The sequence below is a fragment of the Epinephelus lanceolatus genome, chromosome 8 (assembly GCF_041903045.1).
Source record: "Epinephelus lanceolatus isolate andai-2023 chromosome 8, ASM4190304v1, whole genome shotgun sequence".
NCBI lineage: Eukaryota > Metazoa > Chordata > Actinopteri > Perciformes > Serranidae > Epinephelus > Epinephelus lanceolatus.
In genome coordinates, this window is record NC_135741.1 from 7,408,068 (window position 1) to 7,430,585 (window position 22,518).

General features: G+C 40.6%; 1 protein-coding gene across 1 annotated transcript in view; it reads right to left on the reverse strand.

The window, feature by feature from the left end:
• Positions 1 to 2,598: 2,598 nt before the first annotated feature.
• Positions 2,599 to 22,518, reverse strand: part of atp9a (ATPase phospholipid transporting 9A) — a 58,286-nt gene continuing 38,366 nt past the window's right edge. The window contains exons 20-28 of the mRNA XM_033629272.2: positions 20,881 to 20,970; positions 20,474 to 20,618; positions 17,737 to 17,801; positions 16,338 to 16,493; positions 13,674 to 13,738; positions 13,340 to 13,448; positions 13,164 to 13,221; positions 7,782 to 7,985; positions 2,599 to 4,465 (exon numbers count right to left, since the gene is read on the reverse strand). Of these exons, the coding sequence (XP_033485163.1) occupies positions 4,329 to 4,465; positions 7,782 to 7,985; positions 13,164 to 13,221; positions 13,340 to 13,448; positions 13,674 to 13,738; positions 16,338 to 16,493; positions 17,737 to 17,801; positions 20,474 to 20,618; positions 20,881 to 20,970 (1,029 nt within the window). The 3' untranslated portion in view covers positions 2,599 to 4,328. The remainder of the gene's footprint in view (positions 4,466 to 7,781; positions 7,986 to 13,163; positions 13,222 to 13,339; positions 13,449 to 13,673; positions 13,739 to 16,337; positions 16,494 to 17,736; positions 17,802 to 20,473; positions 20,619 to 20,880; positions 20,971 to 22,518) is intronic.

Sequence of the window (22,518 nt, forward strand, 5' to 3'; positions counted from 1 at the left end):
ACACCTCATCAGAAACTGGACTGAAGTGGAACACAACCATAAGAACCATAATTGTTTTGCATACAAACTGTGGATGATACTCTCAGTCCAAAATTAGTTTCCATGTACCATGCAGGGGCATCGAGTGAAAAGGAAAGTATTACAGCTTGTTTCATTCATAAAAAGATCTGTTTTCTGTTTGACTTAATGTTCTTACTGCAGCACGTCTTCGGCCACATAGGTTTGAGACCACAAAGTCATGTAAGGCCACACTAACATCAACTGGCTCCACTTTTATTATTCATGAGAAGGTTATTAAGCTACACTGAGCTGCATTATTACATTCTGTGGCTGTGTGTTTGTGGCTACCAAATGTGTCCTAAAATACTAAAAAACCTCATAATAACAAGCACATGCAGGGGTGTAATTTAGAGGGGGGTGACGGGGGGACATGTTGGAAAACTAATGCTGTATTAAATTAAAGAACATAAGTGTGGCGGCTGAAGCATTCACACTAATCAAAAGTATGGAAGGTGGAATTGTGTTTGCATCTTGTAGGATGTAGGAAGTTTGAAATCTTAAGCTCAAGTTTAGCGGGGTTAAAAATGTATATTATATCCAAAAGACCATGTATTTTTACACGTTGTTACATATTAACATTTAAAAAGTGCATTTTCCTCTTTGCTTTACACATTTTTTGACTGCACCACCCTTTTTGTTTTGGTGAAACGTTTCTTCATCAGTGTGACGGCCTGAAGTTTGCCGACATGCTGTCATACATCAATCAGCCAAAACATTAAAAATGCTGACAGGTGAAGTGAATAATGTTGTGCATCTTGTTACAGTGCAAAGTTCTGTTGGGAAACCTTTGGTCCTGACATTCTTGTGGATGCCACTCGGTGTGTTCCAACCACTCAAACCGACCCCTCATCGCAACGGCTCTCCCTGATGGCAGTGGTTCCCCTAGCAGGACCATGCACCATGCCCAAGATAGGCTAATCTCGTTTGCAAAACTACGTGGTGGTCAACAAAAACAAACTGCAGGACGCAAAACCTGAGGGTGTAAAATTACAGATGTTGAAGCAACAACTTCCAACTTTGTTCAACAAAGAGAGGTAAGCCGAGGTCAATATTAGCATAGTTAGCAAGTTAATGCTCAGCTAACATTTGCTAAATGGCTAAGAAACCTTTGAACAAACATGTTTCAACAAATATCCTGTTGTTAAAATGACATAATGTGAGGTTAAAAGTGAATTATGATTTGTTTACAATTCAAAATGCAAAGGTTAGAACTTTGGACTCAAATGCATCATGCCACACCACAGAAACTGCTCAGGAATGGTCTGAGGAACGTGACAAAGCACTCAAGGTGTCAACCTGCCCTCCAAAACCCCTAGATCCCAATTTGAATTAGGAATCTGTGAGACATAGCGGGTACCCCAGAGGTCCTGTATCTATGCCTTGAGAGGTCAGAGGCCTCACAGTGGATCAGCTTTGACCTGTTGTGTCTGGCACCATAGCATAGGTGACAGATCCTTGAGTCTTGTGGGTTGTGAGGTGTGATACTGCGATGCTCCACGGCTGCTTGACTGGATCGGGATCTGGGGAACTTGGAAGGCAGGTTGACGCCTTGAGCTCCCTGTCAGGGTCCTCAGATAATTCCTGAGCAGTTCTTGCAGGGTGGGATGGCACATTGTCTTGCTGAGGGCCACTGCCATAAGGGAGTGCCATTGGTGTAGTGGAGGGTAGGGCACTTGGTCTGCAACAGTGACTAGTGGCGTCAACATGAATGCCAGGACCAAAGGTTTTAATTCACCTGTCAGTGGTTTTAATACTTCAAGTAAAATTAAATGTCTTTTAAAAAGGAGTCCGTGGGAAATTTCAGCTTGTGACAGCTTTGTATTCAAAAGCCTCTACTTTTCTAATAAATACATATCTTGATATTCATATTAAAATATCCTACAATATGTAGGATTTGTTCCTGCACTCACTGCCCCACCCCAAATCAAGATTCATTCCCTGATCACATGGATAGACTGTCTACAAAGCTCATTGGTTACATATATGAAACCCATAAAAAGTCCAAAACCAACAGTGACTCGATCCTATGAGAAGTCCATATCCACAGCCTGATAGATCTTATTCTTCGGTCTTAAAGCTGCACTTTTGTCCAGAAACTTCCAAAAACACATTGGTGAGTCACACTGTTGCACTGGGTGACATGTTCCCTTCATTACCATGACCACACACACACACTGTAGTTTATTTTGAGTCAATCCCACGTACACAGTCCTACTGCCCCAAATACTGTATGTACTGGAGCTCCAAATGTGTATTAATCCACAGCTGAAAATAGTCCCAAACAAATACACTATATGCTGTACTTCTGTTTGAGTAAAGTTTGATAAAAATTACACTTTACTATGCCTTCAAAATAGTAAAACTACATATATTTATATGAGTGCTAAAGATAGGTATAAAAATCTTAAAGTATTGAAACAGAATAACATGTTTGGTCTTTCACTGAGATTTGTTGACAACAAGAACAATATATAAACAACAAAATAACCTTTAAGCTGTGGAAATAACAACTTTTGAGGGAAAAAAAACAGGCACACGAAAAGAAAACATGAGATTTTATTAATCATCATCACGACATTGACATCAACACAAATCTCCCTTTTTGTTCTGCTCATCTGAGTGCAATCAACACCATTAAATAAAACATGTTAATAAATAAAAAACAACACAGGTTATTTACAAGCAGCCAAATCATTTTAGCATCATTTATGTTTTGTGATTCTATTACAGCATAAAAATATAATAATAATCAGTTGTACAAAACAAAATTATGTGCAAACGACTTGCTTAAAAGTTTAGTCGAAGGTATGTGAGAAATGATAAGTTATGGCAGCCTGGATGCTCAGTTTGACACGTTAAGCTTCATCAAGTCACATGACAAAAGTTAGTTTTTTAAAAATTGAAACTGTTTTTTGAAGTAATTTGCAGTAAGTGACAGTGCAGTCATGTTATTCTGTTAGTGGCTGATTATTTACAGAATCTCCACCATCACAACACCAGTGAAAAGAGACATGAGCTGTATGGCATCATCAGTGTGCAGTAGTAATACTTATTGACAATATTCACATTGTATCTGACTGAGGAGAAGTGATTTGATCCCTTTTTTCTTTCACAGCTGAACTGTGGAGGTTAGTAGACGTGAGAAGTGACGGGGGCCCAGGGTTAGACGACATGAAAGTGGGGCAGCTGGACTCCGGTCACTGGGGTATTTTCAGTTATGGCTTTAGGTCACTGTTACAGTGAGTCATCATGCAATGCTGAAGCGTGGCCGGTGCTGGCCTGCCAAGCAGCCACATGAGAGGCTGCGCATTCTCCTGCGGACACACAGCCTGTCGGGAGCGCCGGCGGAAGGTTTCGGCTGCAAATAACCAAAACTCCTTTGTGGCTGTTTTGACCGCGCTCCACAAACACTAACAACTCAGGGTCCGTACACAGAGACAAAGACAGATTTAACATCAGACACCACAGGTCATGCTAAAATAAACAACCGCACCACCTCCGCCGTGCCGGGCTGTAGCATTGCGGTGACGCATAAACAAATACACAAACTTGCAGACGTGTGTTTTATGCAAAGTCTAGCCAGTAAACTTTTTTTTTTTTTTTTTTTTTTTCACCATATAATTCTTAAACTGCATTTAGAAAGCACTGTTTGAGGAGAGTGTGAATCAAGTCCTGAGTGAGAATGCTACGTCAATTTCAGTGTCTAACAATAAAAACAGTTTTGCTATTTCAGATGCAACAGGAAATGAGTGTAAATTAGTTTCCAGCCCAAATGACACATCCAACTTTTCCAGTGACTTTTCCTTGATGTGATTCCTGACATTATAAAACAAACTGCATAATTTACTGAAGTGATTTTGTGCCTTAACTTATAACATACAGGCTCAACAGCTGCGTGTTTGTACATTACATATTTACATTTATGTCCACGACACTTTAATGTTCAGAACTCTGAGGACAGCTGATAATAAATAGCTCAGGTTAATCTACAGCTCACTGCAGGCGTTCTCCACGTAGAGAGAGAGTTAGTCTTTGCATCAAACACGTGTAGCAAGTAACACTGCTTTTAAACACAAAGTCTCAGTAAACAACCTGTCCCTGACAAATCTGCCCATCCCTCACACTCCCGAGTGGAACTTTTCAGAACAAATTAAATGGGATGAATCCATGTTTGATTCTCTGGTCTAAGCGCAGGCTCTGCTGGGTGAAGACAGGGACGCCTTTCTCTTTTCCCCACAGCAAATGAGGCCGGAGGCTCCTCTCAGTCTTTAAGAGGTCAGCTTGGAGTAGCTGGGCGGCGAGAAGCGTCTGCGTAGGTACTTGAGGATGTAAAGAGGCAGACAGCTCACCAGCGTGATGACGGTCACCTTCCACAAGAACGATACTGTGGCGATGAAGTAGACGTCTGGCATGGACGAAGAAGCAAAGATCAACATGAGGTTGGAGTATACGGACAGATATTACTCAGCATCATGTAAAACAGTTATGACCCCCGGAGGATGAGAGGCACACCCTCATCTAATGGGGACAAATGTGAGTGTGAAAGGTTGTTTTTGTCAGTAATTTTTTGACAATTTTGTTGAATTTCTTTCTTTGGTGAATGGGACTCGTAGTGTAAAAGCACTTTGAGTGGTCGGAAGACTAGAGAGACGCTATATAACTGCAGGTGCAGGTCTAAATCAATGAATCAGGACAGTCAGAGTGGCAGCCATTTTTATTTTTGTATTTGAGCGCTGATGATGGTCAAGGACTGAAAGGTTTGCTGCTGTTTTTATTCACCTTTTTATTATGATTTTTTTTATGTACTTTGAGCACCTTTTTTTGTGCACAGATGTCCTGAATAGACTGACATTTTTTTGCAATGATCTCAGCCTGTGAGTGTTTTTTGTGGCTGTCCAGCCCAGTTGCATGCGGGTGTCTCCTCTGCCGTCCTGTCTTGGTTGTCCATTGTACCAACGCACCCAAGATAAAACTTTTTGTCGCACTAAGTAGGTGCAGCTTCACAGTAGCCGTTGTAGTAGGCTAACTTCAATATAAACTCCTGTATAACAAGTCGACTTGCGGCAAGTCACTAAACATCACTGAGGTGAGGTTTTGCAGTAACAACCAAATGAGCAGTGGAGTAGTGCATTTTCAAATATGCAGTCCGTTACTTTTAAAATATTATTGTAACTCTTATTTCTCTGATTCTTTGGTTGCCATTAACTGCATGTTTTTCAAAACATGATCTAATGTTACTGAGGCTGCCTCCAAAGAACGAGTGAGAGTTGCTGCTCAGTGGACAGCTGGGAAACAGAAAGAAACCCTGGGGAGCATATAGATCAAAATATTTTAACATCTAACTGTGAATTAACGGCTTATTTCAACCAAACCAGAGCTGGTGATTGTTGGACTGAGTAGCTGACTGACACAACTAACTAAGATGGTTTGAAAGTTTGAAAGAAGTGTCTTTTATGATGAGCGAGCAAGGCAATTAAGCTAACATTTATTTTAGTCCGGTAAAAGAAAGAAACTTGGATTGGTGTATGGTTGTATATTTCTGTTTAATATACAAAATAGGTGATGGAGGCCAAAACACACCTTGTGTCTGAATTCAGGGGCTGCAGCCTTTGAGGGCTGCATCTGAAAACTGATTACGTCACATTGGTGCGACCAAGGCTGTCCCATTTCGAAGGCTCCTTCAAACCCGGCAGAGAAATGCTGGTTCCTAGGTAACAGGAACGTCAACAGGTTGGGGCAAGAACAACTGGTGATGCAACCAGGAAATCCTCCCCATTTTGGAGGACCTTTAGGTTTGGCAGATGTGGTCATAAAAGGACGTGACCAACGTAGACCATGAAGGCTGCATCCTTCAAAGGCTGCAGCCCCTGAATTCAGACACAGATTCATACCTCAAACTAGTGAGTGTGACACACTTGAAGGGAAATTTCGGTTTATTTCAACCTGTCTCCTATCGTCCTAAATTTGTTTCAAGTGACTAGTGACGTAAAAATAATAGTTAGCATGTTAGCCGTTAGCCTAGATACAGCCGGGGCGCATAGTAGCGAACGGACATACTTCAAGTGCAAAGTTAGTCCACTAAACAAGCTTTTTTTCCACAAAGACCGCCTCATATCGTTAGGATAAATGTCAGGAGGAGGAGGAATTTGATTTTGCAGTTTGATGGCCGCCCTTATTTATTTGAGCCAGAATACACTGACGAAGAGCTTCGTGAAATTGAAGAACGGAGAAGGGGAGAGAGAGAGAGAGGCGCAACATGTAGAGGACGAGAGAGGAGGAATGGCTGCTGCAAGGCTGCGTAGCTCTGGAGATTGGTGGTGTACCTGTGAATGCTGTGCCCCAGTGCCCACAGAAGAGGAATGCCTCTGTTGCAAGGAATGGGACCGGTTGCAACCTTATTTTCAAGGTCTGAATGTGACCGAGGAGGAGATACCTCCACCTGGAGTAGTATCCATATGTTCTATATATTCTCTGACATTTATCCTAACGATATGAAGCAGTCTTTGTGGAAAAAAAGCTTGTTTAGTGGACTAACTTTGCACTTGAAGGTTGCCCGTTCACATACATTTTAACAGGTCTGACGCTACTATGCGCACCAGCTGTATCTAGGCTAACGGCTAACATGCTAACTATTATTTTTATGTTACTAGTCACTTGAAACAAATTTAGGACGATAGGAGACAGGTTGAAATAAACCGAAATTTCCCTTTAACAGCCCCACTAACACATGTTGTCAACATAACTAACAGCAATCGCCATTTTCTTTTGTACTAGTCAAATTACCCCTACAAACAGTTCAGTGTCATTTCTATTCACTCTGGTTGTAAATGTATCAGTCCTTGAACGCAGGAGACGGTTTCAAACTACTGTAATTGTAAAATGTCCAATTTACTGTGTAAAGTACACATGCAGCAGAAGAATAGCCTTTAAATCTATTCCAGTCTTCAAGAGGGAAGAAAGTGTCCAAAAACGGTTCACTTGACCACATGCCAGTCATGATCCTCAGTGGTGGAGATTGTAAGCTGAAAATGGAACTCTACACCCCACATAAAGCTGAAAATAAAGCCTTGGAAAGCTCTCGGTTAGAGTATTGTATATGTCACAAATCTTAATATGGCTCAGCTAAAATTGGCTTATTTTGTTTGCAGGCTGAAGTAAATAAACGTCCATTAGAGTGCCAACATGCAGGATACGCAGTAATAAAGCAATGTAAACTACAACTTCAGTTCTTTCTTCTGCTGTAAGAATTGTTTATGTCTCAGTCTTCTAATCGCTGTAAAACTATTTCTATCTGACACTGGGGAGAATATTATTTATGTGACCAGTGCTTCCTAACATACACACCTTTAGTGAGATAAACACATGATCCTTTGCAGTCCACAGGAAACAGGACTGTTGGCATTTCCCCTCTGATACTATGGTATGCCTGAGCCTCGTCCACACCAGGACACTTTGTTAGTGCACTCACCTTTAACCTTCCTCGCATCCAGCATACTGCAGCTAATTGTACACCAGAGGCATAATATGAATACGTCCACGTCCACCTTAACTGCTGGATGCTGACGCACGATATCAAGGTCAGCTAAAGCACAAAAACATCCATCAGGCTGCAGTGAACTGAACGCAGACTGCACGTCTTCTCGTCTCGCTGCTACAGGCTCGGAGTCGCCACCTGTGTGGGTGAAAAGTGAGTTCATGTACATGTGTTTGTGCTCACTCACCTATGAACTCATGCAGGAAGACGAGCGAGGCGACGTAGCAGGCCAAGCTCAGGAGCTCGCCGACTATCATGAGCCAGTGCCACGTCTGAATGGTCAGGGCCACCATCAGCAGCTCGGTCAGGATGAGAGAGGTGAAGGAAATGGCAACGATGTGGACGAACTCTGACTCGAAGAGAAGCAGTGCCCCATACATGATAATGCTCCCTGTGGAGTTCAAATAAGAATGAGACTTATACAAGTCAGCAGGAAACACCCTGCTGTGAGGGTCCAAAGGACAGAGGGATGTCATGTGCTGTAAAGCCCTCTGAGGCAAACTGTGATTTGTGACACTGGGCTTTATAAATAAATAGTCTGGAAGTCTGGAAAAAGAGTGAGCGAAAAGAGAGACTGAAATACTCTCCTGCAGGATTAGAACTATAAAGAGGCCTGATATGACAAAATATACAAAAGGCATGAAACTGTTATGTTTTGTTTGTAGGATTTGGGGGCATCTATTTACAGAAATGTTAATATATTCAACATTATAATTATGTTTCTATTAGTTTTTAATGACCTGAAAAATAATAATCTTTGTGCTTTTGTTTCTATTTAAGCCCAGTGTTGTAAATAATGGTGTTGAACACTCTTGACGAAGGTCCAGGATGACCGAAATGTTAGTGTTACTGATAAATTGTGAAGCTGAACGAGAGCAGTGTGTGCAATATTCTGTTCAAAGACTCAAAGTTTCAGCTCTGCAACCACACTGATAGACACTATTAAATCCTACACAACACCTTTTTTTGGCGCACATTTAATCATTTATCCATCTCACGTTTTACCCCACACACCATTTACCATTGTCCTCATCACATTCCGAACCTTCCTCATGCTTATATGATAATGAGAACAGAGATTGATCCAAGGTGTGAGTGTGTGTCTACCATCGGTGGTCAATACAGACTGGAGCAAACAAGTGGACTGTGCAGCTAGCTAGCTTACCTGAAAACACCAGTAGCTAAAACACACTGAGCAGTGAGCACCAGCCTTTATAGCTAACTGTTTATTTGCAACCAATCTCAGAAGCAATCGACTGTAGGTTTGACGATGATGAGCCTCTGGAGGCGAGAGCAGGGCCAAGACATCCTCTTCATTGCGCTGGTTATTTTGGCTAATCTAAACAGATATCTGCATATGAATGCAGATACGCTAAAAAAATATATATATATATACAGTACAGGCCAAAAGTTTGGACACACCTTCTCATTCAATGCGTTTTCTTTATTTTCATGACTATTTACAGTGTAGATTCTCACTGAAGGCATCAAAACTATGAATGAACACATGTGGAGTTATGTACTTAACAAAAAAAGGTGAAATAACTGAAAACATGTTTTATATTCTAGTTTCTTCAAAATAGCCACCCTTTGCTCTGATTACTGCTTTGCACACTCTTGGCATTCTCTCCATGAGCTTCAAGAGGTAGTCACCTGAAATGGTTTCCACTTCACAGGTGTGCCTTATCAGGGTTAATTAGTGGAATTTCTTGCTTTATCAATGGGGTTGGGACCATCAGTTGTATTGTGCAGAAGTCAGGTTAATACACAGCCGACAGCCCTATTGGACAAATGTTAAAATTCATATTATGGCAAGAACCAATCAGCTAACTAAAGAAAAACGAGTGGCCATCATTACTTTAAGAAATGAAGGTCAGTCAGTCCGGAAAATTGCAAAAACTTTAAATGTGTCCCCAAGTGGAGTCGCAAAAACCATCAAGCGCTACAACGAAACTGGCACACATGAGGACCGACCCAGGAAAGGAAGACCAAGAGTCACCTCTGCTTCTGAGGATAAATTCATCCGAGTCACCAGCCTCAGAAATCGCAAGTTAACAGCAGCTCAGATCAGAGACCAGATGAATGCCACACAGAGTTCTAGCAGCAGACCCATCTCTAGAACAACTGTTAAGAGGAGACTGCGCCAATCAGGCCTTCATGGTCAAATAGCTGCTAGGAAACCACTGCTAAGGAGAGGCAACAAGCAGAAGAGATTTGTTTGGGCCAAGAAACACAAGGAATGGACATTAGACCAGTGGAAATCTGTGCTTTGGTCTGATGAGTCCAAATTTGAGATCTTTGGTTCCAACCACCGTGTCTTTGTGAGATGCAGAAAAGGTGAACGGATGGATTCCACATGCCTGGTTCCCACTGTGAAGCATGGAGGAGGAGGTGTGATGGTGTGGGGGTGTTTTGCTGGTGACACTGTTGGGGATTTATTCAAAATTGAAGGCACACTGAACCAGCATGGCTACCACAGCATCCTGCAGCGACATGCCATCCCATCCGGTTTGCGTTTAGTTGGACCATCATTTATTTTTCAACAGGACAATGACCCCAAACACACCTCCAGGCTGTGTAAGGGCTATTTGACCAAGAAGGAGAGTGATGGAGTGCTGCGGCAGATGACCTGGCCTCCACAGTCACCGGACCTGAACCCAATCGAGATGGTTTGGGGTGAGCTGGACCGCAGAGTGAAGGCAAAGAGGCCAACAAGTGCTAAACACCTCTGGGAACTCCTTCAAGACTGTTGGAAAACCATTTCAGGTGACTACCTCTTGAAGCTCATGGAGAGAATGCCAAGAGTGTGCAAAGCAGTAATCAGAGCAAAGGGTGGCTATTTTGAAGAAACTAGAATATAAAACATGTTTTCAGTTATTTCACCTTTTTTTGTTAAGTACATAACTCCACATGTGTTCATTCATAGTTTTGATGCCTTCAGTGAGAATCTACAATGTAAATAGTCATGAAAATAAAGAAAACGCATTGAATGAGAAGGTGTGTCCAAACTTTTGGCCTGTACTGTATATAAAGCTAAACAGGAATGAATGACGATGAGTTCCAGGAATGCACTGTAGCCAATGCTCTCAGCCTCTCCACGTGGACTGCTAATCTGCAGTTCAAATGTCATTAGTCGACACTACTTAGAATGCAAACGGACAACAAGTGGACACCAGAATGCTTGTGACACTAAAATCTTGTCTGCAGAATCTGTTTACAGAGATTAATATGCAGCTAACTTTTATCTTTGTTAACTTTGTCAGCATTATCTTGACAGCTTAAATGTTTTAACTGCTGCTTCAAGTGTTAACATAGTGATGCTACAGCAGTACGCACTACAGAATATGGATTAATAACATACATGCACTAGGTGGTGTAGTTTGATGACAGTTAGCTGCAGCTAGGTAGCTAGCTGAAAAGGCTGGTTTTTAAGTTGACTCGCTGCACAGTCCTCTCAGTTGTTCTACTCATGATAAACAGACACACACATAGACGCCGAAGATGTGGATGGACATGGCAATCTAATCATCATATATGCATTAGGAAAACAGGAGATGCTGTACAGGGGAAAACAGGGAACAGATAAATCTTTAACTGTGTGCCATGACCAAAAAATAATAAGAGTACTGATGTATGTATTTGACCTCTCTCATTACTATTTACAGCCTTTTATCCATCTGGGGCTTCAGACGTAATGTTACTCACTAAACTAACAAGATCTCCACACAGGATCATTTTCCCCTTCAGAATAAGTTTTTCCCGCGGCGTCAGTGGCTTGGTGGTAGGGCAGGGCGCCCCATGTACAAGGCTGTTGCAGCAGCGGCCCGGGTTCAAATCCAGCCTGTGGCCCTTTGCTGCATGTCACTTCCTCTCTCTCTCCCCCCTTTCACACTTGTCTGTTCTATCAATTAAAGGCTTAAAAATGCCCAAAAAATATCTTTAAAAAAAAAGAATAAGTTTTTCCCTGTTAGCAAACATTTCTCACCACTTGATAGTGACTATTCCTGAAAAAATCTCTGACCTCTCCTTTCATATAAAGAGGAGATAGAGTAGCAGGACGTGTAAATACAGTCATGCCAACATGCAGAGCAGGGGTTTGGAAATCAGGCCCCATTACTTGGAAACAAGAGTATCTTAACATCAGCGATTAAATCAAACATTCAGGTTTTGATAAAAGTAGATGAAAGGTTTCGGGGCGTAGCTTCAGATGCTCCTGTGAGCTCTTTTTCACTGCAAATGGCCCGTGTTGGAAATGTACCTCACACAAAAATAAACTCCTCATGAAATTAAGAAAAAAGTGTTTCGGCTGTTAAAGATAATGTGGCACAAAGCAGGGTTTGATTTGTCTTCATCTTAGTGCCTGATCTGATGTCTTGACAACTAAATGACGTGAAATATTAAATACTCCATGTGCAATATTTTTCACTTCTTGAATGTATGTATTATATTACAATGCACATAACTGTAGAAATGTCTTATGTTTACTCTTATTCTATTGTTTTATTCTACTGATGTGTATATTGTAGTTAAATTTTCACACTTACAGCCTCAGCACAGTGATGATATATATTTTGTTTTAATATTTTAAGTTTTACACCTCAAGTGCTAGTGTTATAAACAGTAGCAAAATGAAAAATTCCATTTCAACACACTTTTATTTCATCCTCTTATTCTTACTTCCTATAATTCTCTATTCTTTACATCGAAGCAACTATAACGAATCATAATTTCCCCTCGGGTCAATAAAGTATTTCTGATTCTGATGATTGCTGACTACGGCTGAGTATTGTTTAAAAAAATATGATACCAGAACCGCTACCAGTACCTTTGAAGTGATACCGATACCAATAGAGGACTTCATTGAATAGCTATCATGTGAATGGAGGGGCATGTATACCGTAAAACTTAATTTATGGCACCCCAATATTTATTATTGTTTTGTTATTATCCTCTTAAAAAAAACCCAGCTGACCAACAATGTTGTTAGACATTGATACTTAGTTGAATTTTGGTTGTGTGCTGAGGGAAAGCTTCGCTCCGGGGCCAGTTGTGAGAGTCCACCTGGCCACACACGCACACACACAGTGGCAGGGCTAACTGTTAGCATCACATGGCTTTTTATCAACAGATTTAACATCAGAGTCGAGCCGTTTTACTGTGAGTTTGTTGGAACTGTTTAACAGCATGGTGTTGGATGTTAGCTGCTGCTGCAACTGTGTAGCTTGTGCCTACGGGGCAGATGTTAAACTGACCAGTCGCTGGGAGGATAGCGGCTCTAGAGATGGCTGTAACAGAAAGTCTGCTGATCTGGAGTGGAGACGGGACAGTCTGGGATGAAACCACCAGCGCAAAAAGGATCGAATGCAGGTGTGGTTTGACTGAAGATACTACTTGTTTCCATGTTGTTTCGGTCAATACCTTAAAAAGTATCAAGTACCGATACTCAGCCCTATTGCTGACTTCTGTATGAACTGTGTCCTGCGATATATTTAGGTTGTAAATATATTTCTCTCCAACAGCTGCAAACATTGACTGTGATCATCCGCAGTTTGTACAAAGTGTTTCTTACCTTGATAGATACTTATTAGAACCCATATCAGAAATGTCTTGAAAGACAGTGGTCGGCCCTGTTGAAAGAAAACAGCAGAACAACACATCATATTTACCTTTATGCCCCCATATATATGTTTGTATCTGATATTTGGCTGCACTGTGACAGTCAGTGTGTTATCATTCATCAGATACCTTTAACAGATCTTTGTATAACTCAGGGTATAACATGGCCACCTCAGACTTGACATCTTTGTCCAACACCAGGGAGAAGACGGGGAACATGGTGTAGACAGTGGAGTAGCTGAAACAGTGTGAAAAATATGCTCCAGATAAAATGGGACACAGACAACAAGTTTCACACATTTCATTGTTAGTTTCAGCAGTGAAATGCATCAGTCCAGTCAAGACTTTCATATTTTCCCCTTCTCACATTTCAGCAGTGCTTTAACACAGAGGAAATGCCAGGGAAACAAGGCAGCCAAATGCTCTCTTGATTAGTCATAGCCATACAGAGTTTGTATCTCACCCAATAGTCAGGAATCCTTGGTAGAGTGGGACTGAAGCAAAGTAGAAAACAGAGGAGAAGACCGCCTGAGGGAACAGAAGTAAAGAGAGAGCCATCGTTTATTCTTCTTTTCATATCAATGCTCAGATGGCATTACAGATGATAACAGAAGAAATCAGGGGCATCACTTTCTAAATGCTACCAACTGGCACGGCAGCACACAACTCCCAGGGTAACCACACTTTGATGATGAGCACGAGTTAAATCACACACATAAAGTGCATCACCTCAGTAATCCTCATTCTACCGCAGCGCTACTGCTGGAGAAAATCAGACCTCTCTGACTAATTGTAGCATGAGTCTTGAACATATGTATGATGCCAATATTGACCTGTCAACTAGTCAGCCTGCCATCCTGGCGGCCCCAAACCAGACGGGTCACAGCTGCGGCTGTGGTCGCCGTTAATGTGAGACATGTGGAGGAGGGCCTCCCGAAAACCCCAAAGTCCACAATGCAGTGAGTCATGGGCTGTCCCTCCGTGGCGGGGGCTGAGGTTGGACAGGGACATGGGAATTGGACTAGGGACGGTGTCGAATTTGTGTGTGCGTGGGGGCTGGCGCAGAAGGGCACCATGGGATGACTCCTCTGACTCATCGTGCACCCCACCCTTCCATGACCACCCCTGAAACTTCTCCCTGCCACGCCCCGATCATTTCCTCCTCACATTTAGATTTAAAGGTGTTGTGGATAAACATAGCCCACACCTCCCTGCCCAAACTTTAAGCTAGCTTACGATCTTTTTCAGATATCTCACAGCATGTTAAGGTTGCTTTGGCTCAACTGACCGGCCACAATTCTCATATTTAGACACAAATACGTACTTACATACCAGGGATGGGCATGAGTTCCTCAAGTACTTGATTCGGATATTTGTTTTGTTATAGAGTAATCACTGCCTGACCTCTTACATGTGAACGTGACTTTTGTATTGTATTTACTATTTTAAATGAAATGGGTAAAAACTTATTTCAATGTACAGCTGTGTGCAGTTATTGCTTCGCTCATGAAACTACCGCTACAGCAGTGAGAGCTCCGTGCCGAGAACAGTTGGTCTCTGCCCGCACACACACAGCAACGGGGCTAATTGTTAGCATTACACAGCTAACGTTACCTAACAGTTATGCACAGGTTTAACGACAAAATCAAGCCGTTTTGATGTTAGTCTGAGGTTGCTGAGACTGTTAAACAGCTCGGTGTCGGATGTTAGCCGCTGCTGCTGTGTTAGCTTATATTAACCGGGCAGACGTTAAACTGAACAGGAGTCTGTCAGCGCTGCATCTAACCTGTGTAGCAGCAGCAACAGAAAGTTTGCTGATTTTCTCATGCTAGCTTAGAATTTATGGTTAAATAGGCTAATTAAAGCCTGGTTGTTCTACGAATACATTTCAAACTGCCCTTGTTTTCCGTTGTTGGCCAATTTAAATTCCTACTCTTGCATTAGATTTTTTTCAGAGTACTTGAGTATTCTAAAATAATTTACTCGAGCACACAAAGATGAAATGTACTTAAAATGCCCATCCCTAGTACACACAAAGAGCAAAACACTAAATCACATGCTCAGTCTTTACAGCCACCATATGAGCATATTTCACTGATTATTACTAAATGTACTTTACAGATTCATAAATCAATGCAACATGCGTTTGCAAGCATTTCACCTTATTTTAGCATTATTATCCAGAGCAGCATTGCTGGCAGTGTTGCTAATTACTGGCATGTGAAATGTATGGCAATAGTGGGAGGGAAAAAAGGAAAAAAGAATTGCAATTTCTTTTCTTTTGATTACTATCAAAGTAATTTGAGGCTTAATGTTATATACAGTAATACTGTATTTGAAATTATTAAATATACAATAACTCAAGGTTGATATAGAACAGAAAAAGTTAACTGATGCAGTGAAGTATAAATTGTCTCATATGAAAGTCAGATTTATTGTAAAGTCAGACTCTGGACTTTCTTATCTTCATTTGAAAGGTTCATTTGCAAAAACATGTATCTCCTTTTTCTTTGTTTTCAAAATCATAATTTTTGTGTGTGTGAAAGCCAGGGATTATCAGTCAAACTGGTAGGTGTTGTTTTGATAAGATATCTCAGAGTTTTTACATTTTCATGAATGAATGTTTTTTTTTATTTTTATTGTGCAATTGAAGGGATATACATCAAACTGGTGGTTTATTTATTGTAAGAATGGCTTTTTTTCTGTTTCTACAAATAAAGTCAGAAATATGGCTTATTCAATTAGTAAAATAAAAGTTTAAAAACTAACCTCCAAAACTGAACTTTTTTTCTTCTTCTCGTTGCTATTTGTATTATCTTGCAGAAATTACCATTGCTAACTGTGTGACAGCAGCATCTGATTGTTTAATGAGCATTTCATTTTAAAATACATGGACAGACCCTTAAACTGTTGTTTTTGTCCAGATGAAATTATATGTCATGAATTATCTAATTTAATACAGATATTTTTTATATTATATGTGATATAGAAACTTCTGAGGTCAGTTTTGCAAATTGACTCTGTTGCAAAAACTGAGCCAAAGCAATTGGAAAATACATAATTTGAATGTGATGACATGACTAATAAACACAAACCCAAACAGCACCATGTTTTAGTTGTACTCTACCTGCATGGCGCTTATGCACAGGCTCCTGTGGATGACGAACTGGCTGAGAGCTGCAGACCTTTTGTAGCTGTTCCGACCGTGGACCATGAGGAGTCGGCCTAAATGTTGGAACTGAGTCACAGAGAAGTCGGCAGCCAGCGAGGCCTGCTTTCCTTCCTGTCAAACACACGGCACAGAGGGCAGTGAGGACAAGCTGCAAGAAGCCTGAGATGACCTGTGAAGCAGGTTCTTGGGTGTTTATTGTGAAGTGACGTTGCAGTGACAGATATACAGATTGTTTTTAATTTTTTTGGAAGCACAAAAATCAGACATGTGGTGTTGCATGCAAACATGACTAGTACAAGTAAGGAATCCCTCAGGCACCAGATCTGGAGATTTCATGCAGAATAAAGCACAGAGTTAGAGAAACTTTGAGTATGTCATACAATGATAACCAGCATGGCTGCAACAAATGATTCTTTTCATTATCACTTCTTCTGCTGATCATTTTCTTAATCAGACGATAAATCGTTTGGTCTGTAAACTGTCAGAAAATTGTGAAAAATGCCCAAGTTGACATATTCAGATTGCTTGTTGTGCAACCAACAGTCCAAAACCTAAAGTTTACTATCAAATAAGACAAAAGACAATCAGAAAATACTTACATAAATGAACCACAGAACTTTTTGGGGCATCTTTGCTTTCAAATATTGATAACTCTGCTGCAAAAATATTGGGTGAAAAGCCAAAAATATAACCTTCAAATTGTGGTTTTACTTGGAGCGATGTGCTGGGCTGTTTCTTTGCCAAGAGCGAAGATTTCCTGGAGTCTTAATGTCACCTTGAGGTTGGAAGACAACCAGCAGAGACCTCTCTAAGGTGCTGCTCCGAGCCAAGAAATAGCACGAAAGCCGCTGGTAAAATCACATTGTTGTTTTAACACCTGAGTGTTTTGTACAGACTACACAAACAAGATATAATGTGTTTAACACTGAGCTTCCGTGGGACTGGTTAGAAGATCTTGCCACCCTTGGACAGAGCCAGGCTAGCTGTTTCCAGTCTTTAAGCTAAGCTAAGCTAACTGGCTGCTGGCTCCAGTTTCATCGCCATGCTATTGATCTTCTTAAGCAAATTTCCCAGTAGTATCATTGCTGACATATGTTTGAGGTCCATGTCTGAGCAAACCCATGAGGAGTACAAGAGACGGGCTGATGAGAGACTCTTACTTTTACTCGAGCACAAAAGCATCCTGTCATCTTTGTTTCCTCTGCTCAGACAATGGATCCTCATAAAGAGGAATCATCTGTGTGCATGTCTCTCTACATGTCTCTGAACGTGAGAGATCTTGGCAGGAAACACAAAGTAAAAATCTGTGAGAGCGGCACGTCAGTGTGAGGCGATGAGACGGAGAGAGTCTTACTTTTCCCTCCACTCCCACGCCACAGTCCGCTTCCTGGATCATGCTGACATCGTTTCCTCCGTCCCCTAAGAGAAAACAAAAGCCATGGAGGTGTCAGAATTCACATCAGTGACTCACCAATACAAACTTTTAGTTGAGTGTATTGTGTGTGTGTGTGTGTGTGTGTGCGCATTTCATGTGACACTCCCTTAATTTGGCCTGATTAGAAGATGAGAACAGACAGACAGACAGGAAAATGAAACGTTTGGAATTTGCCAGATAAAGGGTGTGAAAAAGGGGCTGGGTACAGTAATGTGACTGAAAAACACAATATTATTAAAAACATTTTTCCAGTGACACAATACAATCACGTTTAAACTGATTAAGTGACATTCAATTCAGTGGGTGAGCTGTGTTCCACTGTTATGCTTGACAAAACCCTTCACGTGTGAACAAGAAGCTCAATAACTGATTTAGTTTTAAGTTGCAAGAAATCACTGACATCAACCACAGATTTATGAAACCAAATTACATGATACGATTCTTTCTAAATGCAGCAACAGTAAATATTAATGCACAAAAGTGAGTCAGGGTCGGGTATTTTGAAGAGGAAGAACGAGGAGGAAAAGGGAGGAGATGAAAAAAGAAAGAGGAGGAAGACAAATATGAGACCAAGGAGTGACCACCAGCAGAACTGCCCTGACTAATTTCAAATTCCTTCATTGAAAAAGTGTCTTAAAATTCATGTGTCTCTTATCCACACAGCACAGTACCTGAATAGGCATTAGCATGTTTATTCAGCATCACCCAGGTCTCAAACTCACACCCTCACACACCACGTGTAGGTCATGATCTTGTGGAGCTACATGCCCAGTGACAAACAATAGACTGGCCACTAGAGGTGTGGCATAGTATCACAATCTTCTTGTGTGGCAATATTATATTGTTACACAGTGCAAAATATTGATTTTTTTCTTATATAAATTATTAATATGACACACTGAAAACTTTATCTTATTAGATAAAACAGATTTTGACAAATATTCCTTTGGGGATATAATTTGCAATTGAAAAAAGTTAATATATCGCAACATATTTTAAATCGCAATAATAGTGTATGTATTGTGATAATATTGTATTGTGGTGATTCCCACCCCTACTGACTACGCACAATAACTTAAACAGTCACCAAAGTCGCATGTAAAGGCAGATTTCAAGCTAAAAAATTCAGTTAACAAGACAAAAGTCTGTATTGTATTGTCTGTAATTTAAATTCAAACTGATGCTCTGATGCTTAAAGATGCTCTTACTCCATTGACTACAATAGTTTACATGAGGACAGATTAAAAAAAATGGTAAAAAATTCACTTTTTGAGATACAATGCTGAAATTTAAAACACTACTTTTACCATCACATGATTCTTTCCCTCTTGTCAGTAACACTGAATATTTATTAAGAGAGAATATGCAGTACATGTTTACGTTAAAACATTTTGATGCAATGTGGACTTAATTTTTGAGTCTGAAGATCCTATGTAGCAAGTCTGGTGTCACTTTAGCTAAAAATATGTATAGGAAGAGACAGATTTAATTTGTTTTACAAAAAAAAAAAACAAATAAAAAAACAACTGACAAATCCACTGATTTGTTATGAATTTTCAAGGTTTATCATTTTGACATTTGCTGTAGAACGACCATCAGTACTATTTAATCAATCTTTTTTAGTGGATCAAAGTAAATTCAGGGCTCAAAAATTTGGGGCCATTATGTCCCAGGATCACACAAAGACATGCATGTGTCTCCTTCAGAACATGATATTTTAATATAATTTATGTCTAAACTTTAGTTTTCTAGGATGGTCTTTCACATTTAAGCATCAGATCTGCTTTTGACCTTAAACATTTTTTCCCACTAAATCCATGATGGTATACTTTTAATATATGATGCAGGAAGTATTAAAATCAGTTAAAACTATTAGACATTACTATTGCAATTTCCCCTGGGTTGGACCTTTTTTGAGACAGACTGACTTGACTAATCAACTAGTCTTTATCAATGCTCATACTGGGAGTACTGGTGAAATGAGTAGAAGTAAGTGACAGAGGTTTGTGGCTGAAACAGATAAATAGGTTTTGAGGAAGATGTGCAAAAGTCTGTTGTTAAATGTCAAAAAACTCTGTTAGAGCCGTTTGTAGCAAGTTCTAGTTTCCTATTATTTTTTGAGTCACTTTGTCACCTGAGTCATTTGTCCTATTATTTTTGCGCCACCTCACCTGGCATCTTGGGAACCTTTAGTTAAAGGCAGGTGTGCTGAAGTGAGTGTGGAGCATAGAAGACGCCACAGGGCTACAGTCTTTATCTGCTGCGTATTTTGGTTCATCTCAGTTTTTATTGTTTGATGAAGTCGTTTAATACCCCACTAATTTGAACTTTGTCTTTGCGAGGGCCTGTTTATTTGGGAAATGTTTGTGTGGGGATTTTTGTTTTCATTTTTTTTAACATGACAGTCAAGACAGTTTATATCCTGCAACTCTCCATACATCCTGCAAGTCAATCAACTCTTAAACCAAGCGAAGCACCTGGATCATCAGTGAGGAAAATTAAACCAAACCATATCACCCATTATGGCGTCTGTGGGCCGCTATTTTTGAACTTATCTGGAAGCTGATATTAAAGACAACAAAGCTCAAGCTGAAAGCTGCGCAGATGGAATCCCCCCATGGAAAAGCTGTTGGACAGTTTTCTATTCTCGACTCACCTACAGCACAGGTGAGTTTTCCTGTGCGCTCTTGCAGCAGCCGAACTATCTGAGCCTTCTGGGTGGGGGTGCACCGGCAGCAAACCACAGCGGGACACTGGCATGCCAGTTCCATAAACTCGTACTCGTAGTATTTCAGACAAACCTGCAAGAAAAACCACCAGAAAGGACAGGTGAACAACTCAGGCCACCGCATATAACTGATCTCAGCTGTGGATCTTTAACACCTCCACTTAACTTACAGTTTAACTCCTACTGCATTTTAGAAAGTGAATCTAACCACAGATACCACTTCCAGAGATGCTTCCGTGGCAGCGGTATTATCATGAATCACACTGAAAACATGTCAGAGTTTCATAAGGAGAGATAAGTTGGTGGGAGGAGGGTTAGACACACAGACAGTTTACCTCAAGCGAGTCCCCCGATATCACCAGAGCGCAGTCGTGTTTTCTCCTGAAAGCGTTGAGCTCCAGGTGGGCTTCCCCTCGTGTCGTCACCTATGGCAGAGGCAACCGCATTTATGAAGCAGGCACCGAACACACTCGCAATATGAAATTATCAAGGATGACAATCTGTCAGCATTTGCATCCTGATTGTTATCAGACAAGTAGCTTTTAAAATTCACAGCTTGTTTCCCTGCAGCTGCAACGGCAGCAAACGTTAGAGCGACCAAATACCTGCGAACATCCAGCTATCTAAATAAGGAACTGATAAGACTGGATGATATGACTGAAATAAAATTCACAATATTAAGAAATTATTTATTAACTGGGGGGATGCCGATCAGACTTTTTCTCTCCCAACAGCTCAATGGAATTCACTGGGAATATTCTTATATCACGTCAGATTGTAACTTTAACTGTAGGACATATTATCTTAACTATAAATACAGACCACCATTCATTTATGTATTTATTTTTATTACAATTTATTACTTATTTTCATATATGAGCCCAGTCCTTGAGTGCGCCTGAATTTCATTGTGTGTTTGTATAACAACCATAAAGGAATCTGAATAAACACAGGCACAATCGCATATAAAACTAATAAATTCAGAAGTGTCAGACATGCGATCAGCGGCCCAGAACCGGACCACCAAAGGGCCCACTGGATGACTTTGCACACCTGATATTGAGCCACTTGTGGAGGCTAAGAGGTGCCAGGTTTCAGGGGCAAGTTAAAAAGCTTCATGTTAAAACAATACAAAACAAGGAATACTTACTGAGGTCATATTCAAATAGATATTAAACACTGTGCAAAATACTGTAAATCAACAGCTTCAGTACAAAATAATCTGTAATATAGTTGGAACCCTATTGCTAAGGCATGGCCAAACCTTGATTTGTTAATGATTTATAAGGCAGGGGATGACTTAACCTGCTTCCTCAGTAGCTTCCACTTAGTTTGGTGTGGTGATGTAAGCATTATTACACAGTGGAGTGGAAATGTATGGATGAATGCTCATGTAATGACAGTGAGTCGTAGACTGACTGAGTGTGGAAAAACTGAGACATACTGTTAAACTGCCCTTATATTTCTTAAGACATCTCAGGCTGTTCATCATCTGCTTTGCCAATGACTGAATATTTCATAATATACTTTACAATAAAGGAAAGGGAAAGATTTGGAGATGATGTTATTTATAGGTTATTATGCAGTGGTTTTACTGGTCCAGCCCATTCTAGATGAAATTGGGCTGTTTGTAGCCCATGAACTAAATTGAGTATGACATCCCTGATTTAATTAATGTTCATTACAATAAACTGTGGTACTGATTTATACAGCACATTAAAAAAAAAGTCTCACATAAAACAAACACACATCCTGCTAGTTTTTCATTACAAATGAAATTGAATTATTACTCTATAAGCACACACAGCGAGCAGCAGCGACCTACCGTCCAACACCGGCACACCATGAGGACGGAAACAGAGGGCTCAGTGGGGACGAAGCACCCTAACACACTGTCTGCGGTCATTTTGACTTGACCAGTGGACTTCACTACAAGCCTACTGGCTGTAGCAACAGGCGACATGACACCATCA